Source organism: Eretmochelys imbricata, chromosome 1, assembly GCF_965152235.1.
Source record: "Eretmochelys imbricata isolate rEreImb1 chromosome 1, rEreImb1.hap1, whole genome shotgun sequence".
NCBI classification, from domain to species: Eukaryota; Metazoa; Chordata; order Testudines; family Cheloniidae; genus Eretmochelys; species Eretmochelys imbricata.
Window position 1 is genome coordinate 18524417 of NC_135572.1, and position 16123 is coordinate 18540539.

The 16123-nt window shown below is 45.3% G+C and overlaps 1 protein-coding gene across 4 annotated transcripts in view; it reads right to left on the reverse strand.

Annotated features, from left to right (window-relative positions):
• TENM4 (teneurin transmembrane protein 4) overlaps window positions 1–16123 on the reverse strand; it is a 448178-nt gene that overhangs the window by 64296 nt on the left and 367759 nt on the right. For 3 of the 4 annotated variants that reach the window (XM_077842124.1, XM_077842106.1, XM_077842098.1), the window contains 3 exons: window positions 7797–7940; window positions 6106–6355; window positions 2709–2729 (listed from right to left, as the gene is read on the reverse strand). In XM_077842124.1, the coding sequence (XP_077698250.1) occupies window positions 2709–2729; window positions 6106–6355; window positions 7797–7940 (415 nt within the window). The remainder of the gene's footprint in view (window positions 1–2708; window positions 2730–6105; window positions 6356–7796; window positions 7941–16123) is intronic. The other variant, XM_077842115.1, reaches the window with a different exon arrangement.

The window sequence follows — 16123 nt, forward strand, 5'->3', positions numbered from 1 at the left end:
TGACATGGTATCATTAGTATGGATCCTGGTCTGTTGACTTCAGAAGGCTATCCAATCTTAAAAGAGTGATGTCTAGTGTCTTGCCTCTGGGAAGGCAGCACACTGTTCTGTTGTCTGTCTGTCCTTTGCAGAATGTTCTTTTGGTTCTTCTGAGTATTGAATACCTAACAAGGATCATCTTTCTTCCTAGAATGGTTGGATGACAATTTTGCGGGAAGCTTGATTTTCTTACAGGTAGGGACAAACTGCCATCCACGTATGTGTCCTGTACACCTCTCCATTCCCTTGGATCTACCGGATCTTAAGATGTATCTTCCAAAGTATTTATGTTGAGGACCTGGTATCGATTTGAAACTTCTAGCTATGTGGAATTCCTCCGGGTCCTCTTCTCTCTGGTGGTCACAGTCTGCTCATTCTCATCTGTCTCTAGCCATGTAGAATGCCACAGTGACCTCTTGCCTCTGGTGGTTATGAACCACCAGGCCTCCTCTCTGACTTCACTGAATACCCCAATTGCGTTGGGTTTGCTTGTCCTAAATGTTCTCTCATGATACATCCTCCCTTTCCTGTGGTTCTTTAGCTTTTCTTAATATTTGGACAGGATAGTGCCAACAACGTATCAGGCACTTTACAGATAGATGAAAAGACATGGCCTTTGCCCCCAAAGAGCTTGTGCTCTAGACAGACCACATACAAATGCAAGGGGGAGGAAGGCCAGCAAGAAAAAGTAGGGTGAATGTGTAGAGCAGTGCGACACTCAGACTTATTGCTTCCATGATATTATGGACATTTATATTGTGAACACTTCCCTGTGCAAGGACTAGGGCTTGTCAGAAGAGGTGTGTTTAAGGAGGACCTTGAGGAACCCCCCCCCCCGCTTCATAATATAAGCTAACTTCTAACTATTGGGGTCAGGAAGGAAACCACCTCTGCGGACAGGTTATTCCTTAACCTACTGTGGGGTTTCTTACACCTTCCTGTGAAACATTCAGTGCTGTCCACTGTCAGTGATAGGATACTGGATTAGATGGACAATGGATCTTATCCAGTCTGGCAACATCTGTGTTCCTCGGAGGAACAGGCAGAGGTGTTGCCAAGCAGGTCAGGTGAGGGCTCCGGGCACAAGGACTATACTTTCTTCTATGTCTCTCATATTTCATCTCTCTCCTTTAACATTTGAAACAATCTCCATAACACTCGCCCTGTGCTAGTTTCTGCCTCACCCTTTCTGCTGTGCCCACATGATTGCCCTCCTTCCCGCTCTTTCCCAGGACTTCCTACTGTGGCACTGGCCACTGCTTATCGCAGACATTTGCTGTCAAATATAAAGTGCTGAATCCCCATGCAGGAGGAGTTCAGTGTTGCTGGTTTCAATAGCACTGAACACCTTTGCAGATCCCAACGGGATGAATTCTACTGCTGCTTGTGTGAGGTCTGTGTCTTTTGTACTGGGTGACACTTCATGCGTGATTAGGTGAAGGAAACTACCTGCTGCAGGAAACAGAATTTATGCTTGGCCCTGTAGCTCTTTCAGTTGGCATGTGATGCCCAAGCTTTCAAGTTGTGCTAAACAGAAAATAAAACCTCACAACAATGCCATGCATTTGGAATGCAGCACAAGCTGGAAACTTGCAGACGATCCCTGCAGGGTCTGCTCCAAAGTGCTCTCCTACCCACTGTGAATCAGACACAAAGAGGGCTGCAGAACAGACACTAAGGGTTAAATACTTCCCCATAATAATGGAAGTTCACACCTAGTGCCCCAGGCTCACAGCCATTCTAATGGGGGGCAAGTCGCAATTTTTATAACAACCATCACTGGGAATCAAACCAGGCTAAAAGTATGAGCCTCTAGAGCAGGGGTGGCCAACCTGAGCCTGAGAAGGAGTCAGAATTTACCAATGTACATTGCCAAAGAGCCACAGTAATACGTGAACAGCTCCCCATCAGCTCCCTGCTCACCGGCAGCCCCACCGATCAGCGCCTCCCCCTCCCTCCCCGCACCTCCTGATCAGCTCTTTCTTGGAGTGCAGGAGGTTCGGGGGGGGGGGGCCAGGAGCGAGGGCACGGCAGGCTCAGAGGAGGGGGTGGGAACGGGTGGAGTGGGGGCATGGCCTGTGGCAGAGCCAGGGGTTGAGCAGTGAGCACCCGCCCCCACCCCGGCACATTGGAAAGTTGGCACCTGTAGCTCCAGCCCTGGAGTCGGTGCCTGTACAAGGAGCCACATATTAACTTCTGAAGAGCCGCATGTGGCTCCGGAGCCACAGGTTGGCCACCCCGCTCCAGAGCTTTAGCTAGGCCTACCTCCCTTAGCCGGGAGGTGTATCAGAGCTGTGGTTCTCTGGGGGTCAGAACATGGAACACACACTAACCAGTGGGTTACCCAGAGCTCCTTTTAAGTTACATGGATAATTGTCTTAGTCTTGCCGTTCACTTAATTGTTTGACAAAGAGCCTTCTTCCCCCTTCCCTCCCACCTTCATCGTCTATTTTGACTGACTATGACTATTTATAGACCAAGCAGAATTGCGTTATGACCCTGACGCATGATTAATGGCTTCCAGTTTGGATGACTGATCGCCTACATCAGCTTTAATCACACTGGCTTCATTTGCTATTGAATCATCTGGAAATGGCACTTGTGGCTCACCATATAACAACATGCAACAAGACAGGCAGAAACATAAAATTCTCCACTGGTTGGCTTACCTATGTCTGAAATCTTTATTTCTGACAGACGGCAGGAAAGCAGGGAATAGAAGAAAGTATGAGGTGTTAGTGGCTGAGTTAGAAGCATTATTAGCAGATTGAAAACTTGACAGTAACTGCACCATACAATGCAATAATAAATAAAGACTTAACAGGCATGACACTGATATACTTTATATTGGATATTACTTGTCAGTGAGTTCACTTATGTACTGCTGCATATCACAAAGGAAGTATGATCTCACCAGCTCAGAGGTACTCATTTATGCAGGAGATGGGGCCAGGCACACTTCACACACAGACACACAGACACTCACTACATTTAATTATCTGTCATGGAATATAATGTCAGGATAGAAGCCTGTTTCTTTAGTAAGCTTTACAGCTTTTTCACTGTCGCTGATTGTGGTTCTTTCTATTTTACAAGGCAATATATCAGCAAAATTGTTCTGGCCAGCTTCTTTTATGTTCACTGCCTGAATCTCAGAGACACCATGGCAGAGAATTCAAGTAGGATTTTTTTTTCTTGGGCCAAGTTACATACCCCATTGTAATTAGCTGGAAGCCACATTGCAGCTGCCTCTCCTCTCCAGAAAAGAGCACTGCACTCTAATAAGAGACTGTGCCGAACAGTGGGGGTATGAATCTCAAAGGAAATGCTGCTTGAGGAGGTACTGATACAATCCATTTAGGCCAAAACAATGTCTTCCTCCCCCATAGCTTTAGTCAGCCTGCATCTGTACCCATTTTGTTTATAGCACACGAGAGTGAAGAAGTGCTTTTTTGGCCCCCGTAACCTAAGTGTTTGCACAGATAAAACAGTAATGGCTCCAGCAGGATTAACATGGGAGTAAATTAAACTTCGTGGCTCTTTGGAGAATCCAACAAGGTCACTCTTTCAAGGTTTCCAATTTGCTCTTTTGCAATCAGGGACTGTTCAACCAAACCTATACGCACAGGGTGTTTCTAACAGTGCTGAAATACAAAAAGAACTCAGGGTAGGATTTCCAAAAATGCCTAAGGAAGTGAGGCACACAACTCCCATGCAATTACCATGGGGTTTGGGCACCTATCTGCCTTAGGCTCCTTTGGAAATCACAGCCTCCACCACTAAAATAACCTTTCAGCACTGGAAGGATGCTATGCACCTTAATGTAGGCCACTATGGAATCATTCCTCAATATTTGGAGTCCCACTCCTGGTATCTTACTCAAGCTGTGGCTTGCTCAGAGAAGTGACTGTAAATATGTTATCATGGAGTTCCTTGTTTGTTGACTCTCCATAATTTCCATATTGAATGAGCTCAGGTAACATAGAAAACGCCATGTCTTCTAAGTGCCAGCCCTGGGATCTCAGTCTGGATTCTTTTCTGCTTGTACATCAGCACCCATAATAAATTAGGCCCTCAGTGGCACCCAATGAACGTCTGGGGGTTTGCACAGGTGTACTGACTAGTAAACAATTCTGTTGCTGATGTGCAAGAAAAAACAGACTCTAGCACACTCTCTTTTAGAAGCGTTGATTCCTCAGGGCGAAAAGGAGTATAACGCAATGCAACCTTGGGCACTGATCCTGCAATCAGCTGCAGTTAAGTCAATTAAGGTCCTCCCATGTGAAACTCGTTGTAGGACTGGGGCCGTATTTTTGTCAGCAGACATGGCTCTAAATACAAATCTGCTGAGTAAGTAGGGACCATTTTTACAGTCATGTCTCAGGGGAGTGAGAAGTATCACACTTTTAGGCCAAATCTTGGGAGATGGCAGGCACCTGCATCTTCTGGGAGCTATGGGTGCTCAGAGCTTCTCAGAAACTGGCTCTTACAAGTATCCTGTTAATAGTGAAAAGATTAACCTATGCCCATTTCCCTTACATCCCATTGGGATGCTGTACATTATGGATGAGTTCTTGGTAGCTGTTTGTGTGTGTTGGCAGGAGGGGTTTGGTATGTTTGGGTTTCAAAAATGCAATGAATACTTTCACCAGAAGAAAAGCAGAGAAATAAGCATTTTGGAACTGCACACCAAAAGGGAAGCATTGGGCACGTAGGCACTAAAGCTGTGGAGTGCTGTTTCAGAGTGTTAAAAATAAAATCTTATAATGTAGCATCCCACAGTCTGTGACTGGGATTTGCCAGATAACAAAATGCCATTTAAAACAAAGAAAAACTGCATGGATTTCTGTCAATAGGTTAGTCAGCATAAAAAACTGAAGCAACCTGTCTTTATCCTCATGTGTGCAATGTACTGGTTAATGAGTGCTTGGACCAAAGCATATCACTGACTAGACATCTTGACACACATATCCACGTAAAACTCCCAATACAGAATTATTCCCCAAAGGACAGTTTAATCTCCAGTCGTTACAAACATGTTGTATTAGGGCCCGATCCAAAGCCCACTGAAGTCATTGGTTAGGTTCCCATTGACTTCACTGAGTTTCAGATCAGGCTTTTAAGGCAGAGTCATTGAGCCTGATTCAGACGTCACTTACACCAGTTTAACTCTATTGACTTCCATGGAATTAATCCTGGGTAGCCAGAGCATGAGATCAGAATCAGATCCACTGCCTTCAACAAGGCAGCGTGTTTGTCATGAAATGTCTGGGAGGGAAAAATATCACAGATGAGTCAACATGAATTTTGACTCAGTCACAATATATTTTATTTCATCAAAATTTATGACGCATCTGTAGTCCGTCTCGTCCCCTCCCGATTTTCTTCCCTCCCCTCTTTTGTGCATGCTGCTTTGCAAACCTCCCTCTTCCTCCTGGAAGTTTTCTCTTCACTTTTCTGCAGGGGCGAGTGGCAGCACTTCATCTCCCTGCAGGGGAGATGACAGAATTTCTTCACCCAGCCCCTATCTTTCAGTGGAGAATTCGCTAGGGGTGTTTGTATGTTCGTCCCAAAAAACTCACCCGGAAGTCACAGACTCTGGGAGTTCCTTGGTGAGCTCACTGTTCTAGGTATGACTAACACGGCTGTTACTCTGAAACTAGGTATGAATGATCCTCTGTCCTGAGTACTCATGGAGTACTCTACATATCATCATTAGTGATGTATGTCCTTCCAAGTGTAGGTTATCCCGGAGGCTGACTGTTAATTTTTAGAATTCCCACTAGTCTCTCACCAGACTAAGGAGGACACATTAACTCAGTCTGAGTTAGCTGGTAAGAAATGCGCTAGACTATGTTGGGCCCGTGACTCAATCCTAGATGAATTCACCAGGCCGCACACCTTCTTGGTGGAAGTCGAAGTCCGTGGACTTGCACCAGAGGTGAATTTGGCCCATTCTGTTCATTTGAAAAAAAGTGTTTTGGTGTCATTTTCCCTCTGGGTACATAAAATTTCTGCAGAATCAAAGGTGAACAATTATCACGGGCTGCAAGCTGCCTGGTGTACCTGAGCTCCAGTATATTGGTGACATTCCCAGAGGGAAAGATCCTTCGGATGTAGTTGAAGTCTCCAACATAAAGGCTTCCATCAGACCCGCATGTTAGGGCAACAGGAGCCAGGAGCTTGTTCCCATCTGCAAGGCCATTACAGCTCGGACAGGAAATGCTACGCCTGCGTCCATTGCCCATAATGCTTCCTATGACAGGTGGCTGCTGAGAGACAAATTGGTTTTCCCCATTTCCTTTATGCAAGATGCCTAGAAAATGATAAGAGCAGAAAGGGAGTTAAAGACAGATGGTGAAACTGAAGCACATGGAGGGCAAGTGACTTGCTCCAGGACACAGAATGAATCAATGGCAGCAGAGGAAATAGAACCTTGACATCCCAGCTTCCAGACTCATGTTGCACTACACCACAAAGAGCTCTCTCCAGGGTTGTCTCTCGTTCTCATGGGATCCTATGAAAAATGACATGTCCAGTGCCCGTGCCAGGTTGCTGTAACATCTAGAGCACAGTGTTTCTCAGCCTTTTCAGGTTGCCGCCCCTCCCCCCCACTTACTCTAAAGATATATCAATGCTAACAATGATCAGCCTCTGTAATTTATTTGTGTGGGTGTTTCAAGGGGTTGGCAGAGATGGGTAAGAGTGAGTGGCTAGGTTGGAGACCAAGCTTTTCTTTGCTTTAGAGTGTAATAAAATGTCCAATGCCCCACAATCCTCTGATTGCTATTCGGAGCCCTCCTGGGGGTTGCGACCATGGGTTGAGAAACACTGTGACGCCACTTGTGGAGATTGGAAGGTCAAGATAATTGTCACTAGTGAGAGAGGGTATCCACTGGGTTGTCTGCTGGCAAGGGACATTCACTTAGGAAAATCTGGGTGGAGTGTTAACTGGGGTAGGTTTCATCAGCAGGGCCCAGGGGAACTGATATGTTGTTTGTGAGAAGACCAGGAACGTTTTCATTAGTGGTGCCGTCTGAACTCTCTCCATACTCACTACAATCACACAGGATAGTGCAAACTTTCCATTCTTTGGCCATGTTCTAGTCATTCTGTCCAGCTCAATGCCCCGTCTCTAAATACTCATCATGCACTAAGGAATGTAGATGTTACCGTTTCAAAGAGAGCTGAGCTCTAGCAGAGCCGCTGGCCACAGAAGTTGAGGGGTGGGAAGCCTTCTGAATCTGAGTAATTAGGTTTGCTTGAGCAGGATGGAAGTCATATTGGACAGGTTCTCCTCAGGTCCACATTCCAAGCTGCGTTCTCACCACTGGCAGCAAGGGTGATTATTATGCCATGCTTTGCTGTGTGTGATTGTATTCGGTGGGTTTACTTTCAATGGGGTCGACAAAGGATGGACCCTATCTGACCGTGTGCATACGTTGCATGTGCTTATGTAGGGTTCAGCCTTGGAACTTTTTTTTGATGGACATCATACAATTCAATACCATTCCTTACAGGTAGCCCAAAGCTGGGGCTGCACACTTCGTAAAAATATACAACAGATTTACAGCAGCTGATTCCTTTCAGATCTGCCCACACAAAAGCTGCCACTAAATGTAGGTTACAATGAATAATTTGTGAGTAGCGTGTGCATGTGTGTGTTTTCCCTTTGGCTGAATTATTAATGGTGAAAAGCAACAATGCATTGTACTGCTGCATCACCCTGCTCATGCCATTTGTTAAAGCCAACCCACCAGTCTGTATGTTGAGGGCATGGTGTTTGTCCAGGGACCATCCTCCAAGTTTGGAAGCGTCAATTTCATAACCCTGAAGGACTGCCGTCCTCTTCTCCCACAGGATCAGATCAGGACATGATTCATATTCATAGCCCACGGAAACTGGGAGCAAAGGGGAAAAAAAGAAGCCCATAGGTTAATAACCTCAGAAATGCACATTCAGCACACAGCTGAGAGCTTTAATTAGGTGATTAGGTGGGGGAAAGGCCATTTCTACAGGCAAGTGCCAATTCTATTTAAAATACCATCACATTAATGCAGTCTTAATATTCTCCTCTTTAAAGGCCACTCGGCATAAAAAAAGGTCAACACAGCAGTAGATGTTGGACAAATGTGCTAAATATTCAAAAGGCACCAACTCACAGACACAATTCAAAGCAATGGGTGACCCATGGGTTTAGCAAAAATGGTCCCAGAATTCCAAAATGATAGTATGTTGCTTCAGTTCATTACCTCATGTCCTAAGGCTGGCTGGCAGTGATGCAGTGGGCTGAGGCAGAGAAACATGGCCCAGCTTAGAAAACAAAACATAATCCAAGCAGGTCGAAATCAGTAAACTCCATTAAAGTTGACAGACAGACTGGAGATTAATTTGGGGCAGGATCACTAATACAGACAAAATGGGCGAGTGTGAGTTGGTTTTCATAATGTTCAGAGAGTCTTTAGGCCTCATTGACCTCCCTTTCATTGGTGTAAATCACGAATAACTTCATTAAAGGTAATATAGTTACATCACTGTAAAATCAATTTGAGTGAGAGGAGAATCAGGCCCATTATTTTACTGAACACCTACAAGAAGACTTCAGGTGAAACATGCTTTCCTCAAAAGCAGTAAGACCCAAAACCCAGTTCACCACTAGTACCTGAAGCAGAGCTGGGATCTTCAGTTTTACATTGCTTAGGAGACAAGGGAAAAGCAGGATGTGGAACAATTCCTGGCAGGTACAATAAGGGTCTGATCTTGCAAGGGGCCCAGTGTCTCCTGAGAAGTGCTGAGCATTGACATTAGGAATTCTGCAGGATCAGACTGGACAGGAGAAATATGCAGTACAGGGAACAGTCTTGCATTGGCAGGGGGATGAGTTGCATTGAACAATTAAAAGGCCTTTTCCGCCTCTTTCTGCAAAGATTCTGTTTTCAGCTCTTTTGACGAAAAAATATATTTATTTATGTGTACTCAGCTAGTAATGTGGCATTTTAAACCTTTGGGCGCCTTTGGAGGTTTCCTGAATAATACAAAAAAAACCCCAAACCAGACACAGGTACAAAGTGAAGGGTGTCTTGTAGGTATCTGCCAGAAATAACTTTATTATATAAGAGCATAAACCTTTTAGTGCCTCCTTTTCAGACCCTGCCTCTAATTTCACCCCCACTAATCAGGGAGGGAGGCATCTAAATTCTAGCTGCAACTAACTGTGAATGTGAGATGGGGGACAGGTTGAGGCCTTCATAAAAATCTGGCCCCCACGTCACACTAGGTAGGTAATTATTTCTCTATGAATAAGGCCCTACCAAATTCATGGCCATGAAAAATGCATCACGGACTGTGAAATCTGGTCTCCCTGGGAGGAGACCAGCGTTTCTCAAATTGGGGGTCCTGATCCAAAAGGGAGTTGCAGGGGGGTCACGGTATTGCCACCCTTTCTTCTGTACTGCCTACAGAGCTGGGTGGCTGGAAAGCGGCGGCTGTTGGCCGGGTGCCCAGCTCTGAAGGCAGCCCCCGCCTGCACCGGCGCAGAAGAAAGGGTAGCAGAACCGCAACCCCCCGACAATAACCTTGTGACCCCCACAACTCCTTTTCGGGTCAAGACCTCTACGATTACAACACCAGGAAATTTCAGATTTAAATAGCTGAAATCATTAAATTTATGATTTTTAAAATCCTATGACTGTGAAATTGACCAAAATGGACCGTGAATTGGTAGGACCCTAACTATGTGTTATCTGTACATGTTGCTCCATCCAGATCATCACCTATGCAGTGTTACAGGGTCTCATAAGCCTCAGCAGGCCACGTCAACCAGCCTCTCCCAAGGAAGCTTAGCCTCATGTATAAGTGGGAATAAGAGACTCACTCTCTCTCTGCAGACTGAGACAAAGAGCCCCCTGCTGTCCTCCTGAGAGGCATATCTCCACTCAGGCTACAGGGGAGCAAAGAGGAGTCTAGTTGTAGGGCTGTAGTTATCCCTGAATTGCTCCAAGGGCAACAAGGAGGATCAGGATCAGGATCAGGGGTGGATGTCTGTTGTTTTAAAACAACAGTGGAGACACGGGGGCAGGGGGGCTCTTCATCATGCTGTTGCCATTGCCAAGGCCTGATTTACTCCGCCTGGCTGAACTCTATTTCAGAGCTGTGAGCTAAGGACCATGGCTCCTTTAAAGATTCCGCTGGCTGACTGTCGATCAGACAGGGAGCAACCAGCTGCGGCACAGAGCAGTCACTATGCATGCTCAGTGCCCCCCCGCCCCCACTCCGATACCCTTTCTACTGCAACGATTGACAGACATGGCATTTGGCCTGGGTGGGCTCTGTGATGTCCGTGAAAAGGGGAAGGAGCTGTAGCCATACAAGTGTTACATGGGCAGCACAGAGGAAGCTTCCTCCTTCTGTACGACTTCAACTTCTTCAGCTGCAGTGTTAAGGAAAAGTTAGCACATGTGACTCCATTTTGGTTTGGGGCCCACCATTGTCTAAAAGCAAGCACATCATACACCAGGAGGAGTGATCCTTAGATACTGAATCCCTGTGAAAATCCTCCTCCTTGTCTCCAGTCTGCCTTGACTCCCAGTATCTGTTTTTTGTCAGTCTCTAACTCCCTATCTCTCGGCCTTTGATGTGAGGCCTCCCATCCTGATAATAAAAGTTACTGATGGCTTTAGGACCATGCTGTGTAATTAACATACTGGTTTAGCACGAGGAATGCACCAAGCAGGGATAGGTGGTAGATAAGAAAAGGGTTTGTTTATTGGTTAAGGTTTCCGATGCATGAGGGCAACATGCTTTGCTAAAAAGTATATAACCTTTGTATAATCTGTATTCAGGGTCCCCTCCTGGCTAGCAGGGGGGCACCACGCTTGAGCGTAATAAACTTAGTGTCTTTTGGGAACTCTGCAGTTGTGGACTTTGTTTATGTGCCTCAGCCTAGATTCGAACTGTGCATGACCTATCAGGTATAATTCGCAGCATTGGTGTGCGTGACCTATCAGGTATAATTCGCAGCATTGGTGTGCGTGTCCAACCAGGTGTAATTCACAGCATTTGTGTGCGTGTCCTACCAGTGTAATTCGCAGCATTTGTGTGCGTGTCCTCTCAGGTGTAATTCGTAACAGTTTTAGCGACCACGAAGGGACTCTAGGCTCGCCCCAACAAGCGAGACTACACTCCTCCTCTCGGACAGCTCCAGCCGGCACAGGGTGAGTTCACCTTTGAGAACTCCGAGGAGGGGGGGTGTGAGCCGTCGCTTAGGCGATAAGGTGGCACATTTGGTGTCCCTTTGGTAGCCCATTATGGGTTCTGGGCAGAGTGTAAGTAAGGGGACCCCTTTGGCTGAAATTCTCGAGAATTGGGGGAATATTTCTGGTACCCATGGGTTAGGTAAAAAAAAAAAAAAGCTGTAATCTTGTGCAAGGTTGAGTGGCCAGCACTAACAACTCAAACACCTTTTGACTGGCCACCGGATGGTTCCTTTGCTGGGGAAAAATTAACAGCGCTTAGGAAAAGGCTGGAAAACAAAGCTCCAGCCCAGATGGATTATTGGTATGTATGGAACAACTGGGCTTATGCGCATGCGAAAGGACGTCCTCTTTCCTCCTCCTTTTCTTATTCATCTCAGGGGTCTCCAGCCCCGCTCTGTGCTATGCCTGCTTCTGCCCCTCCTCCGGCTTACCCTCGGCTTTCTGACTTATGCCCGTCACCTCCTTGCTTGCCAATTAGCCGTGCTTTCTGTTCAGGTGACAAGCCTCATGGGGGGAGGACTTGGGTAGCCCTTGTAAGTGAAAATATTTAAGAAAAAAGACCAGGAGGGCTGGGGGCTAGTTAAGCAGCCTTGTTAATTTGTTATTGAAACAAAGCTGGTGCTCATGGAAAGAACAGTTCAGAGAGAAAAACAGGATCGGGCCCAAGCAGGCAGGCAACAGATAGAGAGACTGGAAAACACGTTGGAAACTTGGAGGTCATAGTGGAAAAAGAGGAGTAAATAATTACAGGAATGGAAAACGTAAATCCCGGAATAATACTTGGAATGGTAAAATCTAAGTTAATTAGGTGTCGTTTTGGGAAATAAGCAAGTGATTTAAGAAAGGAAAGTAAGAAGTTAACTCTGTAGTTGCTGGAAAGAATTAAGCAGTTGAACTTTGTGAAATACTGGAAAGAAAAAGAATTCTTGGCTTTTTTGCAGCCATTTTGGAAAAAATGGGCCCTTTTCCAAAGAAATGCAATTATACAGTGCTACTTAATTAATATCTTATTAGGCTCCAAAGGGCTACAATAGGTGGTGTCTTCCTTTTCAGGTCACTGTGTGTTTGACAGCAGGAGTTAAAAGTAAAAGGCAATCAAAAGTCTGGTAAAGTTTATTGTGCCCTTTTTAAAGTAAGAATCTTTAACCTGTGGATCCAAAAGCAAGCCGGAAAGCATCTGTTTTAATGTAAATTACCTAACTGATAAGGTAGAGGCCACTGAAACCTGGGCTGCCTATAAAACAAATACAGGAAAATATGGGTAATTCCTCTGTTTTGCCTGCAATTAACAAGGGTATTTGTATAAAAAGGAAATATTTTAAGCAATGACTGACTGCCCAAAAGGGGTATATCTGTGGGTTTTTTTTGCCTTTCAGAAAATCAGAGAAAACTGATGCCAGCTGAAAAGCAATTCAACATCTCATGAATTTACTGGCACAATAGGAATTCTGTTCTGTGTTCTATGTCCTATCTTGTGGTGTTTGTCTTGTGGCCAGAATTGCTGTGTTTAATTTTTCATAGGACAGTTTAGTTTAAAACTAAATAGAAGGGTTAAATCAAAATGCAGATACTTGTTTTATTCAACTTGGAATACAAAGTGTTTGGATAATATCAAAAAAATATGATATACTAAAGTTTAATACATTTGCTTAAGTAAAAAAAAAAATTTCATTGGCCAGATCTTTTAATTGAAAAAAATTGTTGTTAAAATTTGCACACCAACAGTCTTTGGAAGCAAGGACATGAAAGGTTAACCCACTCCCCATATTATACATGAGATCCTTCTGACTACCTCACATTTCTAGCCAGAGGGCTGGGGAGGGAGGAAAGCTACTGGACACCAGAGGTTGTACCAAGTGGACTCCTCAAAAGTGGGTGTGCTTGTCCTGGCTTGTTGCTCCAAAGCTCTGTAATAAAGTCATTTTCCTGGAAGGGTGTATGTGGCATACATTAAACAATAAGACTAAAGTGCTGTATAATGGGCAATGTACATGTGTTCCTTTTTAAACAAAGGTGTATGAGTAAAAAGTGAAAGTTTCCTTTGCAAGTTAATAAAAGCCAAGAAGGGGAAAAGAAATAAAACGGAGGACGAGCTAATTCAACGCTGCAGCTGGCAGGCTCGGTCCAAAGATAAGACACTGGCCTGCCCAAGGATACTACTCACAGCCAGGATTTGGCTAATAGCCAAGAAAGAGGGGGGCTTGAATGTGCCAAGCAGCTGTGAGATCTGCAACACACTGCCAGACATTAATGAAATGTGTTAGGTCTCTGTATTTACAGGTAAAAGAAGTCTTGCTTCAAGAATCCTGAGCAAACCTGCCATTTGTTAAAACCAGGCGACGGGGTCTAAATAAAGGTCCATCAACAAAAGACTACTCTGGCCCCATGCTGGAAAGGCCCTTATTAAGTCCTGCTAACTACCAACACTGCTGTGAAGTGCCAAGGAGTGACTGCCTGGACCCATGCTTCTTACTACAAAAAGACCCCTCCACCTTGAGATGACTTCACTGATCAGCCTGTCCCTCCTGGTTTTTTTTTTCTTTCCTCCTTTTGAACAGCAGAAAAAAAAAAACAAGGTGAAGTGCTAGTAACCTCTCCCTTCTCCACTGACAAAGCTAACCTGCATTCAGTATTTGCTAAAGAAACCAAAGCACTACAGGATGACGTGCTAGTAACCTCTCCCCTGTATAATGCAAAACCATGACTGTTCCAAGAAAAAAGAAAAAACGCCTGCTCTGCTAAAACCACCAAAATCCAAGGATTCCTGACTGCAAAAGACACTGAGAATTGGCCTTAATGGCAAAAACGGAGCATTGTACATTGGCAGGGAGGAAGTTGCGGGATGTATTCTTGGGAATGTGAAGTGAAGTGGTGGGGTGGGTTTATTCCAGAGGCTGGAACCTGTGCTTGTAGGCAAGTATAAATACCAAAAACGCCTTACAGCCACGAACATTACTCCCACGATCTGCCACCACTCCTTTGCAGGTAAAGGTTCCTGGATCCATTATAGCTACGTTAAGTTGGCGCTGGGACCCCCACCTGACCCTGACAAGCCATTGGACGAGCCACTTCACGAATGAACACCACGACCAACCCATGGACTAAACTTTCCAGCTACTGGGACCTTCACAGCCTACCAGGACTTTTTGTGTTCCTGTTTATTGGACTTGCATTGAGGGTAGTGTTTTTTGTATGATATAAAGGAGGATGCCGACATTGGTATGGTTTGCCTGTGGGGTTCCTCTCCCTATTCCCAAGTCCAGTACAAGGATGGGAGGGCAATAGCTTCTTAAATTTAACCCGCGCTATCAAACAGGGTGTAAATCGAATGCAGTGTTGGATTTGTATTCATACCCCCACATATTTTGGTCAGGGGGTCCCGTTGGTAGGAGTACCTATCCCCCTTAATCAAACACTCCAAACTAAGCTATGGGCAGACACTACATTTAACTGGAATGTTACAATCCAAATATGGTCTATTGATATGGTGGCCCAGGGTAATTCTGCTTTATGTGTGTCACGACGTAAGGGCATAGAAAATACAGTTTTTGTAGGGAATTTTGTGGGGTGCAAGAACACCACCCAAATCAGCTCTGGTGCGGGAGGCCCCTCTACCTACTCCAGGACCCCGTGGCCAGTCCCCGAGGGGTCTGGCTGGTATTGGTTATGCAATCACACAGCCTATAAGGTTCTCCCAGCAGGATGGTGTGGTACATGTACCTTAGGGGCTATAGTACCTGCCATGACAATACACCAGAACCTGACCCGGGGAGAGATCCGCAATCTAGTATGGAGGGACAGATAAAGTATTCCTTTAAACCCCCTTTCTCAACGGCCCAAAGGCTTTCACTCCTTTGTGCGTTGGTTTCTGCCATGGTTGGGAGTAAGCGAGCTGGAAAAAGCTATAGTTAACATTTCAGCTGCTTTGGAACTAATGGCAAATGCTACTGCAAATGCTCTATCTGCCCTTCAAATTGAAGTCACCCAGCTATCCCAAACTACATTGCAAAACCGCCTAGCCCTGGATTATCTCCTTGCAAATCAGGGCGGGGTTTGAGCTCTGGTCAACTCAAGCTGTTGTGTATTTGTAAATCAGCACCATAGGGTGGAAACTAACATCCACATCCTCAAGCAACAGGCAGCCCTATTCCACCACATCAGCCTTGACACCACCAGCGCCGAATTCCAGGAGGTCTGGGACTGGCTCGCCTCATGGCTACCGGATGTGGGGACTTGGGGACGGCGTATTTTGTATTTACTTTTTTTGACTGTTATTGTTTTTGCGTTATTTTTGTATGCCTACAATGCTGCAGTATCTGCTGTCAGCAGTTGCTAACCCTGCAGCGCGGTTACTCAGCCCTGATATAGCTTACTGACATACAAAAAAAAAGGGACGACTGTTAAGGAAAAGTTAGCACATGTGACTCCATTTTGGTTTGGGCCCACCACTGTCTAAAAGCAAGCACATCATACACCAGGAGGAGTGATCCTTAGATACTGAATCCCTGTGAAAATCCTCCTCCTTGTCTCCAGTCTGCCTTGACTCCCAGTATCTGTTTTTTATCTAACACCCCATCTCTTGGCCTTTGATGTGAGGCCTCCCATCCTGATAATAAAAGTTACTAATGCATGGCTTTAGGACCATGCTGTGTAATTAACATACTGGTTTAGCACGAGGAATGCACCAAGCAGGGATAGGTGGTAGATAAGAAAAGGGTTTGTTTATTGGTTAAGGTTTCCGATGCACGAGGGCAACATATTTTGCTAAAAAGTATATAACCTTTGTATAATCTGTATTCAGAGTCCCCTCCTGGCTAGCAGGGGGGCAC